The 18,088-nt window shown below is 42.0% G+C and overlaps 1 protein-coding gene across 3 annotated transcripts in view; it reads right to left on the minus strand.

Moving 5' to 3' along the window:
- The window catches only part of LOC137423706 (oxysterol-binding protein-related protein 2), a 243,015-nt gene that overhangs the window by 110,119 nt on the left and 114,808 nt on the right, over nt 1-18,088 (minus strand). Inside the window, exon 1 of one of the 3 annotated variants that reach the window (XM_068111140.2) lies at nt 3,975-4,235. The exons of the other annotated variants lie outside the window; for them this stretch is intronic. Within the exon in view, the coding sequence (XP_067967241.1) occupies nt 3,975-3,992 (18 nt within the window). The 5' untranslated portion in view covers nt 3,993-4,235. Of the gene's footprint in view, nt 1-3,974; nt 4,236-18,088 lie in introns of those variants that run through there. 3 annotated transcript variants of the gene reach the window in all.

Consider the following 18,088-nt stretch of genomic DNA (forward strand, 5'->3'; position numbering starts at 1 on the left):
TATATATATATATATATATATATATATATATATATATATATTGTTACGGTCCGCGGATTAGGATGTTATTTTACCGAGCGGTGGTGTTGCCGCGGCCGAACAGTGCTTCCCTGATTAAAACCCGATTTACCCCAAACTTTGGCCGGATCGCGCCACCGCTATTCAATCGGGAAAACTCTAAAGCGATCGAATGCAAAGAGGAAAAGGAATAAGATGAGAAAAGGGTTGAAATACTACTAAATTTATTTACTATTTACAGGCTCAAAATAACCAAGGAAGAAGGAAAGATAAGAAAATAATATACAGAAGCTTTTTAGAGACACAGTGCAACGCTAGCTTACCTACAGTCTTAATTAACCCAGGGACAGAACAAACAAGGACAGACTCACGCGGGGAGTGATGATAGGACTGGCAGGAGGTGAATGGCTGGAGGGAGAGGAAGGTCCACGGGTACTGCCGCACGATCGGCTCGTTGGGCAGCCGCCGTTCCTTTGCGGCCCTGCTCCAAACTGCCGTCCAGGCCCACGCTGCTGTGGCTGCAGTTTCGGTGGCTCGAGCTGCTGTAAACGCAGTTTCGGTGGCTCGAGCTGCTGTAAACGCAGTTTCGGTGGCTCGAGCTGCAGCTCAACTCTGGACTTCTCTCGGACTCAACTCAAAGCGCATCTCTTGGACCCAACTCAAAGCGCATATCTTGGACCCAACTCAAAGCGCATCTCTTGGGCCCAACTGCTTGGACTCCCTCTCATCTCCCTGTAAAAGCTCATCTCTTTGGGAAACGCCCTGCCGTGGGTTATATAGGCCCCGCCCCTCAACCTTTGCGAACCTCCCCGATCGCTCTTCCTCCGCCCTCTCTAGCCAAACCCCTGGCTCATGGTTGGTCGAGTGGGGCTGGCTCACTCCTCCCCTCTATGACGAGGTGGAGACACGCCTTTCTTCTCCGACCCTGCCTCGTGGTAAATGGCGGTTATTGGAGGGGAGGTAATTGCCAATCGACGAAAGGGGGGAATGGAGGTTTTGGGAATGGGAATGAAGGGAATCTATCTCTTTCACTTGGTGCAATGGAGTACTTCAATTAATGGGAGACACAGCCTTACCCTAAAACACAGAATAAGATATAACTATCGAACAGGGGTATTCTATGATTGGCTGACGTGTATGCTTTTGGACTAATTATGGGACGCCCTTTGACCTTTACACAACTCCGGAGGCAGGAGGCGCAGAATCCAGCAATAATAATAATACACACAATAAAAAAAATAGTCCTCATATCCGCAACAATATATATATATATATATATATATATATATATATATATATATATATATATATATTCGCGAGATTGAATAAGACGCGGACGTAGCTTCAGGACTTCGATCTTTAATTTGACAAGCTTTCGACCAACAAAGGTCTTCTTCTGAGTCGGCCCCAAGTTCAACGGAACTTGGGGCTTCCAAAAAGACTTCCGTTGAACTTGGGGCCGACTCAGAAGAAGACCTTTGTTGGTCGAAAGCTTGTCGAATTAAAGATCGAAGTCCTGAAGCTACGTCCGCGTCTTATTCAATCTCCCGATTATATATTCAATGCAAATGAGACGCCCTGCTCGTACTGTGGAGTTTCTACTATTTCTCGCAGTTATATATACTAGGGCATGCCCGTACGTGGGTGCCCGTTCCTTGCCAAAAAAAAAAAAAAACGCTACCCGTACGCTCTACCCCGCCCGTACGCCCGTACGCCCGTAAACAAAAAAAACAACTCTCTTCGCTTCCGCCCTTCGCTCTGACTGAATTGGGAGAAATAATGCGCATAAGAAATCGAGAAATTATTATTTTCTCCGGAAGAAATCGAATTACGAACCGTAATGGCGCACGCGCTCGGCTCGGCTCGCTCTCACATCGGCCACGCCTACGCAACAACGCGTTCTGTGATTGGCTGCCGGAAGTGCAGTCTTCACTGTCCGGAAGGTTGCATATCGCAGTTACGATGAATCGCAAATTAGTTTTAATTAGTTTTAAAACATAGTTGAACGCCAACATAGTTTGCCAACGTGAAATAAATGAATACGCTCTCAAATGTGCCGTCCGAGGCAGAGTCTGTTCGCCACGTTCGGCACACGTGATAGCTCGCTGCTCTCTGATTGGTTGAATCGTTTTTTGGACATAGCTCGGTAACTACTTCTCCGATTAATATGAAACCTTGAAAAGGCACATCCTCGGGTCCCCAGCAATATACCTGGCAAGTTTAAAGTATATCGGACCGGTAGTTGTCGAGAAACAGCGGTCACAGACAAACAGACATACATACATACATACATACATACATACACACAGAGATTACTGGAATTATAGATAGATATATATATATATATATATATATATATATATATATATATATATATATATATATATATATATATATATATATATATATATATATACACACACACGAGGTGTGTTCAAAAAGTATCCGACCTTTGTTCATAAAAAATACTCGTATCCAGCTACAACAAACTTACACTAATCTCCTTCAAAGTAGTCCCCTTGGGCTGCCACACACTTCTCCCAACGGTTCTGCCACTGTCGGAAGCAGCGCTGGAACGCCTCTTTTGGGATGGCGCGCAGCTGGTCCGTCGCATTCCGCATGATGTCTTCTCTGGACTGAAATCTGGTCCCTTTCAGGGGCATTTTCAGCTTGGAGAAAAGCCAGAAGTCACACAGAGCCATGTCGGGAGAGTAGGGAGCCTGACGAAGCACAGGTGTGTTGTGTTTGGCCAAGAAACTCTGTATCAAATGTGAAGAATGGGCGGGTGCGTTATCGTGATGGAGCTGCCAATTGCCCGCTGCCCACAGGTCCGGCCGTTTGTGTCGCACAGCATCACGAAGGCGACGCAGAACCTCTTGGTAATACTCCTTGGTGATGGTTGTGCCGTGTGGTGCGTACTCGTGATGAACCACGCCACTGGAGTCGAAGAAGACGGTCAGCATGACTTTGACATTGCTGCGGACCTGCCTTGCTTTTTTTTGGCCTCGGGGATGTTGGATGCTTCCATTGTGATGACTGCAACTTGGTTTCTGGGTCGTACCCATAAACCCAGGACTCATCGCCAGTGATCACTGTGTTGAGGAAGCTGGGATCGCTGTTCACAGTCTCCAGCATGTCCTGTGCGATCGCCAAACGGAGTTGCTTCTGCTCAATCGTTAGCAGCTTTGGTACGAACTTCGCTGAGATTCTCCTGAAGCCCAAATCCTCCTTCATAATGGAATGAACGGATCCAATGCTGACGCCCACCTCGTCTGCAAGTTCTCTGATCGTGATTCGACGATCCTGCATCACCAGGGTCCTCAATTGGTCAATGACGATCTCATTTCAGGATGTTGAGGGCCTACCCGAACGTGCTTCACTCTCCACTGATGTGCGGCCATCTTTGAAGCGGTTGTACCACTCCTTTATCTGTGTGGTGCTCATTTCTTCGTCCCCGAAGGCCTGTTGAATCTTGCGGATCGTTTCCACTTGGGAATCGCCAAGCTTTACACAAAATTTGATGCAGTAGCGTTGTTCAAGTTTTTCCGTCATTTTGTCAAAAACGAAAATCCGACGGCGCTCACTTACACTTCCTCACTCATCGGCGGTCTGCCGTCGAATGACAGCTTCTGCAGGTGGGAAAAAATTCACGCGTGCGCATTAGGATCGCCTACATACGTGCACCAATCAACGCCTCCCTAGCTTCATTTGTTTACGCACGACGAATTAAGGTCGCATACTTTTTTAACACACCTCATATATATATATATATATAGTTATATTTTATGCAGTCAAGGCTCATGGACGAGATAGAACTTAGCTGAAGATCAAAAGATAGATCAAGATGGAACTGAACAAGATGAACAACAGAAGGAGATTTTTATAAACCATACAGAATAGCTCAAACAAGAATAGACCTGTGAAAACAATTCATAACAACAATCAACACTACTTACTATGCAGTTTCTGTCCATAGCTGACAATCCAAGGCCAGTTTGGCAGGAATGAGGTTTACGTCGAGTCCTTGCTGTAGTTGCCTCAAATCATAAATGTGGAGGCCCAACTACACAAACAAGATATGATGGGACGTGTAATTGAATTAAATAGAGGCAGAAAGAAAACCAAGCAAACGTAAAGCAGTATGATCTCAAAAACTGCAGCAAGGCCACTTAATGTTTCCTAGCCTTTACATTTGACATGTCACACAGTTCCTGGGAGGAGAAAACAGAGTGGGTTGGCACCACTCATGAAGACAAAAGGGAATGGCATCAAACAGGTTTAGATGCAGCCGGTAAAACACCACAAACCTCAAGCACAGGAGCAGGGCCAAATTAGTACTGCAATCTAAATGTACCGTTTTCGGAATCGATGGACTTCCCTGGTTATACATAATTGCAGGCAAACTTGCAGCCACCCTGGCATATTCAAATACAGTCGTAGTCACCGAACAGCCTGTCTGGCGATTTGGAAATATCAGAAAAAGAAGCCATTACCTGGTACTTGCAAATAATATGCACAAAAAGGCAGTTCTAGATTTATCTCAGGCCGGCTGACAAGCAAGAGCACCTGCAGTAAATGCAAAAGCAGAGTAATGAACTATTCCGAACTGCCTGCCTAATCCTCAACTGCCAACTTGAATAACCTTACAAGTTAAAATACATTACAGACTAGAATTGCAGAAATTCACTGGAGGAGGGACATACTGCAATTCATGCAGTATGTCCATCCTTGTCATCCCCCAACCACCACCACATTAATGAAATTCAAAAGGAAGACAAAACTTCAACGTTTGCATGCTTTAGTCTGAAGGGACTGTTCGAAAATCGTATTGTGCAAAGTTTTCTTTGGATTGGTTTAAATATGAAGGCACAGCAAGCCAGATCCCTTCATTACATCACCAATTTAGAAATTTGACCCCTATGAAATTGAAAGTAAGGAACCACAACAATATCTGCGTGATTTTTTCTGCAAGAACTATAGCAAGATATGTTTGTGCCAAGTCTTCTATGCATTAGTTAAAAAGGAAAGTCTTGGGAAAAAACCTCGATTTCGCAACAAATTTTGAACTTTGCCCCTGTAAAATCAAAAGTCAGACACCAGACAAATGCCACCCTACTTTTTGCTGCAGGTGGCTGTTGCAAGTATTTATTTTGTCCAATTTGGTTAAAGTAAAGTTCTAAGCATGACAAGCCAAAAACATTAATACATTATTACAAAGAATTTTAACATCAGACTACTGTACTCGACTCTTAATCCCAAAAATGAGTAATCGTAACGTTTTCCTGCACATCCCTATATGGGGTGTTTGAAAGCACATCTGTGCCAAATTTCACCTTCATCGGCTCAAATACAAGCAAATAGCAAGGTAAAATATGTGATTTTACTGATTTACCTTTGACCTCTTTAAATCGGAACAGTATAAACAAGAGGGAGAATTGCTTTGTGATACATGTCCCCTACTGGTCTCACTGAATGTTCTTGTTCCAAGCACTCAGAAATTGCAAAAGAATAAGTTGCAGTTTGTGAAACTCATCATAATAATGCCATGTACCAAGTTTCAGTTCAAATGTGAAAGGGTAAGGGGAAAAAGTCTGGAAAACTGACAAATGCATAATATTTTGTGTGATATTTTCTACGTCCAAAAAGGGCATAACTATGAAAAATTGGCAAAAAGCCCCGAAACTCAAACTTGTTCTGTAACTTGTCATCATAAAGCCATGAACCAACATGAACCAACACAAACCAAGTTTCCGTTGAATATGTTAAAGGGTATGTAAAAAATGTCTGGAAAACCACAGGTTAGACGGACAGACAGACTGACAGACGGGGAGCAAACTATAGTCCCCAACCATTAAAAATGTAGGGGACTAATTTTTTTTAAAGGGTCTGGATGTAAGGGACCAATGTTCCTCCATGCAAAATTTGAAGCAAATGAACGCAGAAATGAAGGAAAAATGTGCCATTGTAAGTTGTTGGAAAGAAATATAAAGTACGAAAAAAAACAAGAAAAACAATCTCTCTCTCTCCTCATGGGGAAAGTAAACTGACTACGAAGGTACAACACTGTCCTTCGCATTAATCAAATATTATTTCCACGTGGCAACATTGATTGGACACAAAAGGAAAACAAAGTCATGGAAAGGTCTAGCATGTGGCCTGCATGTCAGAGTGCTTTGCAAGACAACAAAGGAAGAAAAAATTCCCCTTATTCCTACTCTGGCCATAACATAAACTGTCCAAAAACATCCCTATGACAAACGTAATAGTCCCGAAGCCAATATCAACAACTGCAAGTGTGATAAGCGCGCGAGTAAAAAGCTGAAAACAATGGAGGAGTTGGAGGAGTCACAAGATCAAGGTCAATCTGTGGTTTCAAATTTGGTAAGATGGTTTCAAATCACTTTTCCTCCAAGGACGGGTTAAATGCTGACAACATCGATCAGATTCATCCTATTTCCCATGGAGGTAAACACGTACTCTCAAATTAACATTTGGTTGTGAAAGAGAGACAATGTGCTCGTGTGGCAGAGGGCCATTAATGTTCACATTTTGCGCAACTTCGGCTGTTATGGGGCGCGATCTGTCCCTCACTGCTCCATTATGCTAGGAGGTTTAACATATTATTAAGCAGACTAGGTTTGAATGGTCACAAGTAAACGATTGTTACTTGGCAAAAAATAATAATTTTGAGAAGTATGTTGATCACTCCGGTTTGTGTGTGTGTGTCTGTCTGTCCGCTCACTTATACTTGCCTACAGGTCACAATTTTTAACCGATCTTCACGAAACTTCACCAAATGGTGGAGTTTGTGGTTCGACAAAATCATATATATTTTTGAGGTCAACATAGGACAAAGGTCAACCACTTTTCAGATTTCTAAAATCCTCAATTTTCATCCGATCGACTTGAAATTTGAATAGGATTTTCATATCAGCGACGTGAATTCAACCACCAACTATTTTGGAGATCAACATTGGTCACTAAGTCAAGATGGGCTACAAAGGTCAACCACTATTTTCAAATTTCTAAAATCCTCAATTTTCATCCGATTAACTTGAAATTTGAATAGGATTTTCATATCGGCTAACTGAATTCAACCACCAACTATTTTGAGATCAAAATAAAAATCCGGCAAAATTTAGTGTGCAGTAAAACGTCACCATTCGCGGATTCGCTTACCTGGGTATACCTATTCACCATTCACAGGGTACAATGCTTAGCATATCCACGGGGTTTTCCCTGCCATCACTCACTCGGGGTTAAAAATTTGTTTCGCACTGTTCTTTTTATTACGGTTGTGCTCCAAGTGGATTTCAAAAATAAGCCACTCCGTTGTGTGAAGGGGACTATGCGGAGTAAAACGAGATGTTTAACGACCATATACAACCCAACATAAAGGAAAAAGTAAAAAGGTCGTTTGGACCATCCTTTCCATATCGTACTTTAACCTTTTAACACGATACATCATACTAAATTAGCAAAAGCAATGTGAATATATCTTTGAACTTGGACTTCAGACTCGGAATGCCAAGGACTCGGACTCGGATTCGGATGAGGTGGACTCAACTCCAACACTGCTATATACAAAGTACATGTGACAACTGCAAAACAGGTCTCTAAATGAAGGGGCAAGCTTCTAAATGAAGGCAAGGCACTTTCCGACTCCCAATCCCAACCACTTGTAGACGATGATCTTAACCAATGGTAGGTATTGTTTCGTTAAATAAATCCAATGTAAGTTCCATAAACTCAGGCTCCCTCCGCTTGGTGTGTCCAGCTACAAAGATTAACTCTCTGTACTCGTTTGGAGTTAAATATTTATTTTTGTTCCTCCTTCCAGACAGACCGAATATGTGACCAAGCTTCGCCATATGGTGTGAGACCAGTAACAATATCAAATGCCTCAGTTTGGCCACATGCTCATGCTCCTGGAGCGTCATTATAGCCTCGTTCTTACCCTCCCACAAACTGTTAGCAGGTTGCACCCAGACTACGTGTTGCAGCTTGCAACAGACAACAAGGAAAATGCATAATAAAAAACGACAAAAATTGGTCTGAAATCTCGAACCTAAAACATGATTACATTCTCTCAAATTTTGAATTTAATTATTGCAAGGTTGGCTAGTTTTTGTAAAACTAGCTCAAACTTTTGTTGGCTCAAATTATGAAAATAAAGAAAAATTGTATTAGTAATTCTTTCTTTTATTAAATCTTTTATTCAAAACCAATGCTAAGACATACAGGGGACACATTCACTACTATGTGTCGGCGCAAATCAAATCAAATGTTAAGAAAAAAAAGGTTCTTATCAGGAAGTCGGTAGACTTCCTATATCGGGATGGCACGCAAACACAAACTCACCCACTCCCTTCAATCCCACTCCTCCCTCCATGTCTTTAAAACAGCTGTTCACCACCATCTCTTATCTTCCCCCATCCAAAACCTAGATCTTTTCTACCCCCGCTAATTCACCCCAGATACACTTTTTTGAAATTACAACTTCTTTCGTGGAAGTCCTTGCAGTGTCCATATGTTTTATACCTCTCCCACCTCCCCCCAAGCCCTCTCCCTCCCACAGATCTCTCCATGTCCCTGCTCTCAAATGTTGTGTTTGTGTCCTTCCCCCTCTCTCCCCATCTTGTCTACCGCTCCCCTTATTTTGTATTTTATGTGTCGGTTTGACTTTTTGTGTGATTAATGTTAGCTCTTTCATGAGCCTCGATCTTGGATACAAAAATTAATTTAAAAAATAACACTATATGTTTAACAAGTTGGGTCACCAGATCAACATCGGGTTACTTGTACTTTAGTAATACTATCAAGAACATTGAGGTTTAAAGCTGTAGCAAAAATTAACCCAGGAGTGTGCCACGACAATGTTTGGCCAAATGGCTCATTCCCTTGTTCGAGTTCATACAGGATCGTATGACGACTACTTACACTCGGTGTAGTCCCGTGTTGACGGTGGACCCTTTGTATATTACATGTGTATGTGGTACAATAATGCGGCATAGCAATTGTTTAGTTGAGTGGCTTATGGTAATGATTGGGACACGCTGGCCCGAAGCATCAAATTTGGCACAGCTGTACTCTAGGCCCATACAAAGCTTTTGAGAAGGGGCTGCCTGGTTTTAAAGGTCAAGGTCAAATTATGTTTGCCCTGTTTTTGCCATATCCAGCTTATATCCAACATAGAAACTGGGCATGGTGGCTAACCCAACATTTTTAGGGTCAAGGAATTTTAGGGTCAAGGTCAAGTAAAAGGTCAAATAATGTTACAATTCCATTTCTACCATATCTCGACAGTTAAATAACATTTTGAGTACTTTTGAAAGGCTACATTATTTTTGAAACACCATCCTTCTTATTGGATAATTTACTAATTGGCATAAATCCAAAATAGCTGCCACAGTGTGCAAAGCAAACTACGTTTGCTGGTATTTGCGTGTTGCGTTAGCTAGTATGTTACACAGCGTGTCACGATATCAGTTAAATTTGGACTTGAGCCACTCCACTAACACTGGTGCCACTGAAAGGCTCAGATCACTACCTTTGGCGACCTCTCAGTGTATGTTCCTTTTTGGCTGGTAGACAATCACATCCCTGCATATGAAAATCAAGGTTTCCACTGCTTTTCAGATGGATCCTTTGGGGTTGGCCGTGTGCATAAAACTGCTCATGCTCACGATTTTGTTGTGTTGACGAGTCAATATTAATGGGTCCTTTTCTTCATTTCCGGAGGCCTGATGACAGCGAGACTGAACTATGGTAACAGGAAGACAGCAATCTAGTTAACAAGAGGAGAGAAAGTTTGAATTTTATGAGTCAGCATGGACTGGGTAAAATGTGTCGTATGTGGAAAGGATGACGTCACATTAACATGTCCTGCGTCCAGACAAGACAGCAAAGATCTACAATCATATGAGGACTATCAAAAATGGAGAAGGTTTCAAAGAACTATATTCAATGCCTGCTGATGTAGGTTTTCAAGATCATGTTAATGCAAAGGACCTTCTTAGAAACCAGGCAATGTGGCACCTTAAGTGTCAGCTTAAATTAGCCAACTCAAAATCGCAAAGAACACAAGAGAGGCATGCCAGAAAGAGGAACATTGGACAGTGTTGTGATGATACTGGGCAAAGAAAATGAAAACGTTCAACCCTCCCTGAGGAGTCAGTGTGGAAAAGTGCATTTTCTGCAAGAAACCAGAAGGGGTACTTCATTAGAACTACACACAGTGCTCAGAGAGCAGGCGTAGGAGATGCAGGACACCAATTTGCTCACCAATTAGCAGGTGGGGACTTGGTTGCCATCGAGGTAAAATACCACCAAGCATTACCTGGATGCATTTAGAACTCATCACAGAAGTATACAAAGAGCTCTGTGAGCACCCTCGGACTGTACTGATCAGCCAATGACAAAATCAAGGGTATTTGCCGAAATGGTATCCTCCATTGAAAGCAGTGTGGAAGAGGGTGTTTACACATTCCGATTGCTGCATCAGGGTATCAGAAAACAATAAACAAGACAAGGCAAAAAAAAAAAACAACCTCTGATGCACTATCACATAAGAACGTGGGTTAGAACTGGAAGACTGGCTTCCTGATGCGGTATATCACGGATGAAAAAAAAGAAGAAGAAGGATTGGACTTGGTGTGGTGTATAAATCAAAAAAAATTATGTTAAGGTGAACGATCTTTGACAGGAGCAGTTCTTAAGGAAAGTGAAGCTGATGGAAAAGCTTCCTCCAACCCAGAGCACACTGCTCCAACATGTAAACCGATGCCTGAGCAAAACCAGTATTTGGAGAAAGTCTGAAACCCATCATAGGTGGACCAAATCCTGAAGGCCATGGGTGGACCACCAATCTGGACAACCCGACCAGGTGCTAGTAGAGAACTAATGAAGTTTGGCTGCAAGATGGCACCCACTTATTCAAAGAATTGCAAGTGCGGAGAAGCAGGGATCACATACACAGCACTGTCTGTCTCTGTTGAGGAAATTGAGGCAGAAGAAAAGGCCCATGTGTCATTGGAATGGGAGGTATTAGGTGACTGTCACTGCATTGTCTTTTTTACCTCTTCATCATCATAATCATCACCATCATCATCATCGGGTCGATCTTGATTGGACACTACAGACAATCGTTTTCCATTGTTCTCTTCTCGCCATCACTTCAGCGACGTCACGCCTGTTGATTTTGGTGTCGCATTCCAGTGTATCGATGTAGGTTGTCACGAGACGTCCTCTTGAGCGGTGACGGTGAGAAGGTTCCCAGAAGAGTACCATCTTGGACATCTCTTGATCACTTCTCCAGTAGTGCGCAAGACACCATTTTCCAAAATGGCCACCAATTTTTAGCATACCTCTTAAAATTTGGCCATAACTTTTAAATCGGATGATATGAGGCACATGCACCAGATATAATATGTTCAGTGTGCCATTTGGCATATTTTAATGTATGCCAAATGGAAATTGGTTCACAAGGTGTCAAGATAATTCAGAAAATTTGTCAGAAATGTGCCGTTTTCACACACACACAAAAAAAAATTTTTATCCAAGAAACATATATGAGTCATATGTTAATGTGTACCTAACATGTATAATACAATGGTTATAGTTGGGAGCAATCCATAACAATTGAGCTCGAATAATTTTATATTCAGATACACCTTTATGGCTGTGTTTATTAAGAGCCAAAACAATCCTACAACCAGCCCCATGAATTGTGATTTGTGGTGTGGTGTGTAGCAACCTCTGTAATAGCAATGTATGGTGGAGATTATTTACAGAAAACGTTGCTATGGTAACATATGAATATGAACAATTTACGATGCTCTACATCATAAGCCAAAAATACAAATTCATTGTGAATAATGTTATATCGTGTAGATTAATTTCGATAAAACCATCAAAATATAATAAATACGTTTGTCTTTTCTTTTTCAGATGCTGAGCAAATCCCAAGCCAACAAGACATATAAAATGGCTGAAACCGAAGTGAAAGCAAAAAAAAGCCAACTGTCCTTCCAAACATGCAATACAGTATATGCACTGGCATGTACAGAGAGCAATGAGCAAGCTCACTACTCTTTTTAGCTGAGAACTGGAAAGAGCAGAAGAAGAGAGGGAAGCTTGGAAATAGAAGTATGTTCGTCATGTGTGGTGATCTCTGTCTGAAGCTTACCCACGGAGGTTGGCAAGAAGTTGAAGATCTAAAATCAAACGAAGAGGCTGATACACACCCATTGCTGCATGCCAAACATACCGCAGACAACTACCCAGGCCTGATCTGCGTCACCGAAGACACTGATGTCTTCACTATTTACCTTGCACTGAATGGAGATGTCAACAGGAAAATTTTCATAAGACCTGGAACGAAATCGTCAATCAGACTTGACAACACCAAATTGGCCGCAGCAATGGGACGAGATGCATGCACCGCCTTATTGGGACTTCATCCATGGACTGGATGCGATACTGTGAGTGCACTTGCTGGGCAAGGAAAGCGGAAAGAGGTGAAAATTCTCCTACGTAACAAGACGTTCAGAGAAGCCTTTGCATCACCCCGTAACAACTGTGACCTCCCCAATGAGATCTTCAATGTCATCCAAGATTTCAAATGCCAACTTTACTGCCACAACACTAAAATGGGTGAAGTCAATGAGCTACGATACCAAATGTTCCACAGCCGAAGTGGAGAAATCGAGTTTGGACAGCTTCCCCCATGTGAGGACACACTTCGACAACACACACGTCGAGCAAACTATGAGGATGCCATCTGGCAATGTAGTTTGATTAACTTCCCGGACATTCCCATCCCTAGCACAGATCACGGATGGACAGCAAGACAGTGGAAACGGCATTCCAGTGATCAAGTGGATGACAGGTTCCCCAGCTCGGGAAATCGTGCTAAGTCTCCTGTCGTTCAAGTGTGCCGTCTTTCTGGCCATCTGACTGCACATGCATCATCAACAGACTCAAGTGCACAGAAGTTTGCAAGTTGTCGTGTTGCACCAACATGACGAATGACGACGAACCTCACCAGGATGGAAACGTTTCATCTGACAGCGATGGCTGAACGAGCATTGCTTACATATCATGATATAATGAAATGACTGCAATCGAACCTGTAAGAGTCCACATATAAAATTGATGCAAGTACAATTGTTGGAAGTCGATATGGGAAAAGTATGACAGAAATGATGCCATCTATAAAATAAAATTCCGAGTATTTTTGTGTGAAAACAGCACATTTCTGACATATTTTCTGAATTATCTCAACATCTCGTGAACCAATTTCCATTTAGTGTACATTCATATATATGCCAAATGACATGCTGAACATATTGGGATTCACTCAGCATCTGAAAAAAAGACAAACGTATTTATTATATTTTGATGCTTTGATGGAAATTAATGTACACTATATACATTATTCACAGTGAATGGGTATTTTTGGCTTATTATGTAGAGCATTGTGAATTATTCACATTGTGCGTGTTACCACAGCAACATTTTCTGTAAATAATCTCCACCACACATTGGTATCGCAGAGGACACCATACATAATATCATGTCACAATTCAAAAATAAAAAATACCAGTCTTGCCAAAGCATGTGCTCACTATTTTTCGCAAATTTCAGCCTCCTAGCTCAAATGATGGCTGAGATATCGCCCGCACAAACAAACAAACAAATGAAAAATCGGTCAGAGACCGAGGACTTGCCGGAATGTACTTTTTTATTGGCCATTGAGGACAAATATGGTGGTCGAACCACGTGACCGATGACGTCATCATTAACATATTTTATTCCCCATGGAGAGTTCTTTACAACGAGCCATGTGTCAATTTTTTCTATTCAGTACTTTCGGAGATATAGAGGTGCAAAGTTTTTCGGTTTTTCCAAGATGGCGGCCGAACCACGTGACTGATGACGTCATCATTAACATTTTATTCCCCATGGAGAGTTCTTTACAATGAGCCATGTCTCAATTTTTTATATTCAGCACATTCAGAGATATGGAGGTGCAAAATTTTTCGGTTTTTCCAAGATGGCGGCCGAACCACGTGACATATGACGTCATCATTAACAAATTTTATTCCCCATGGAGAGTTCTTTACAATGAGCCATGTCTCAATTTTTTCTGTTCAGCACTTTTGGAGATATAGTGGTGCAAAGTTTTGCCGTTTTTCCAAGATGGTGGCCGACCACGTGACATATGACATCATCATTAACATATTTTATTCCCCATGGAGAGTTCTTTACAATGAGCCATGTCTCAATTTTTTCTGTTCAGCACTTTTGGAGATTTAGTGGTGCAAAGTTTTGCCGTTTTTCCAAGATGGCGGCCGACAACGTGACTGATGACGTCATCACTAACATATTTTATTCCCCATGGAGAGTTCTTTACAATGAGCCATGTCTCAATTATTTCTGTTCACCACTTTTGGAGATATAGTGGTGCAAAGTTTTGCCGTTTTTCCAAGATGGCGGCCGACCACGTGACATATGACGTCATCATCAACATATTTTATTCCCCATGGAGAGTTCTTTACAATGAGCCATGTCTCAATTTTATCTGTTCAGCACTTTTGGAGATATAGTGGCGCAATGTTTTGCCGTTTTTCCAAGATGGCGACCGAACCACGTGACTGATGACGTCATCATTTACATATTTTATTCCCCATGGAGAGTTCTTTACAATGAGCCATACCTCAATTTTTTCTATTCAGGACTGTTGGAGATGTGGAGGTGCAGAGTTTTTCGGTTTTTCCAAGATGGCGGCCGAACCACGTGACCGATGACATCATCATTAACATATTTTGTTCCCCATGGAGAGTTCTTTACAATGAGCCATGTCTCAATTTTTTCTATTCAGCACTTTCGGAGATATGGAGGTGCTAAGTTTTTCGGTTTTTCCAAGATGGCGGCCGACCACGTGACTGATGACGTCATCATTAACATATTTTATTCCCCATGGAGAGTTCTTTACAATGAGCCATGTCTCAATTTTTTCTGTTCAGCACTTTTGGAGATATAGTGGTGCAAATTTTTGCCGTTTTTCCAAGATGGCGGCCGACCACGTGACATATGACGTCATCATTAACATATTTTATTCCCCATGGAGAGTTCTTTATAATGAGCCATGTCTCAATTTTTTCTGTTCAGCACTTTTGGAGATATAGTGGCGCAACGTTTTGCCGTTTTTCCAAGATGGCGCCCGAACCACGTGACTGATGACGTCATCATTTACATATTTTATTCCCCATGGAGAGTTCTTTACAATGAGCCATGTGTCAATTTTTTCTGTACAGTACTTTCGGAGATATAGAGGTGCAAAGTTTTTCGGTTTTTCCAAGATGGCGGCCGAACCACGTCACCGATGACGTCATCATTTGGGCACAGTCTATTCCAGGGCAAGACCAATATGTGTGCAAAGTTTGGCGATTCTCCGTGCAACGGTGTAGATGCAGTGCTGCAAACAGACAGACAGACAAACAGATGAAAAATCGGTCAGAGACCGAGGACTTGCCGGAATTTACTTTTTTATCGGCCATTTAGGACAAATATGGCGACCGAACCACGTGACTGATGACGTCATCATCAACATATTTTATTCCCTATGGAGAGTTCTTTACAATGAGCCATGTCTCAATTTTTTCTGTTCAGCACTTTTGGAGATATAGTGGTGCAAAGTTTTGCCGTTTTTCCAAGATGGCGGCCGACCACGTGACATATGACGGCATCATTAACAAATTTTATTCCCCATGGAGAGTTCTTTACAATGAGCCATGTCTCAATTTTTTCTGTTCAGCACTTTTGGAGATATAGTGGTGCAAAGTTTTGCCGTTTTTCCAAGATGGCGGCCGACCACGTGACATATGACATCATCATTAACATATTTTATTCCCCATGGAGAGTTCTTTACAATGAGCCATGTCTCAATTTTTTCTGTTCAGCTCTTTTGGAGATTTTGTGGTGCAAAGTTTTGCCGTTTTCCCAAGATGGCGGCCGACAACGTGACTGATGACGTCGTCATTAACATATTTTATTCCCCATGGAGAGTTCTTTACAATGAGCCATGTCTCAATTTTTTCTGTTCAGCACTTTTGGAGATATAGTGGTGCAAAGTTTTGCCGTTTTTCCAAGATGGCGGCCGACCACGTGACATATGACGTCATCATTAACATATTTTATTCCCCATGGAGAGTTCTTTACAATGAGCCATGTCTCAATTTTTTCTGTTCAGCACTTTTGGAGATATAGTGGCGCAACGTTTTGCCGTTTTTCCAAGATGGCGACCGAACCACGTGACTGATGACGTCATCATTTACATATTTTATTCCCCATGGAGAGTTCTTTACAATGAGCCATGCCGCAATTTTTTCTGTTCAGTACTTTCGGAGATATAGAGGTGCAAAAAATTTTCGGTTTTTCCAAGATGGCCGCCGAACCACGTGACTGATGACGTCATCATTAACATATTTTATTCCCCATGCACAGTTCTTTACAATGAGCCATGTCTCAATTTTTTCTATTCAGCACTTTCGGAGATATGGAGGTGCAAATTTTTTCCAAGATGGCGGCCGAACCACGTGACCGATGACGTCATCATTTGGGCACAGTATATTAGAGGGCAAGACAAATAAGTGTGCAAAGTTTGGCTATTCTACGTATAGAAAGATTCTACATATAGAAAGTTTTCCGGTTTTTCCAAGATGGCGGCCGAACCACGTGACCAATGACGTCATCATTAACATATTTTATTCCCCATCTAGAGTTCTTTACAATGAGCCATGTCTCATTTTTTTCTGTTCAGTACTTTCGGAGATATAGAAGTGCAAAGTTTTTCGGTTTTTCCAAGATGGCGGCCGAACCACGTCACCGATGACGTCATCAATTGGGCACAGTCTATTCCAGGGCAAGACCAATATGTGTGCAAAGTTTGGCGATTCTACGTGCAACGGTGTAGACGCAGTGCTGCAAACAGACAGACAGACAGACAGACAGACAGACAAACAGACAGACAAACGAACAGATCAACATACTTGCCGGAAAATTTTTTCCGGCAAGTAATGAAAAATCGGTCAGAGACCGAGGACTTGCCGGAATTTACTTTTTTATCGGCCATTTAGGACAAATATGGCGGCTGAACCACGTGACCGGTGACGTCATCATTAACATATTTTATTCCCCATGGAGAGTTCTTTACAATGAGTCATGTCTCAATTTTTTCTATTCAGCACTTTCGGAGATATGGAGGTGCTAGGTTTTTCCAAGATGGCGGCTAAACCACGTGACCGATGACGTCATTATTAACATGTTTTATTCCCCATGGAGAGTTCTTTACAATGAGCTATGTCTCAATTTTTTCTATTCAGCACTTTCGGAGATATGGAGGTGCTAGGTTTTTCCAAGATGGCGGCTAAACCACGTGACCGATGACGTAATCAATTGGGCACAGTCTATTCCAGGGCAAGACCAATATGTGTGCAAAGTTTGGCGATTCTACGTGCAACGGTGTAGACGCAGTGCTGCAAACAGACAGACAGACAGACAAACAGACAGACAAACAAACGAACAGATCAACATACTTGCCGGAATCTTTTCCGGCAAGTAACAAACGAACAGATCAACATACTTGCCGGAAAAATTTTTCCGGCAAGTAACAAACAAACGAACAGATCAACATACTTGCCGGAAAATTTTTCCGGCAAGTAACGAACAGATCAACATACTTGCCGGAAAAGTGAAAAATCGGTCAGAGAACGAGGACTTGCCGGAATGTACTTTTTTATCGGCCATTTAGGACAAATATGGCAGCCGAACCACGTGACCGATGACGTCATCATTAACATATATTATTCCTCATGGAGAGTTCTTTACAAAGCGCCATGTCTCAACTTTTTCTATTCAGCACTTTCAGAGATATGGAGGTGCAAAAATTTTCGGTTTTTCCAAGATGGCGGCCGAACCACGTGACATATGACGTCATCATTAACATATTTTATTCCCCATGGAGAATTCTTTACAATGAGCCATGTCTCAATTTTTTCTGTTCAGC

The sequence above is a fragment of the Myxine glutinosa genome, chromosome 3 (genome assembly GCF_964187855.1).
Source record: "Myxine glutinosa chromosome 3, kmMyxGlut1.1, whole genome shotgun sequence".
NCBI lineage: Eukaryota > Metazoa > Chordata > Myxini > Myxiniformes > Myxinidae > Myxine > Myxine glutinosa.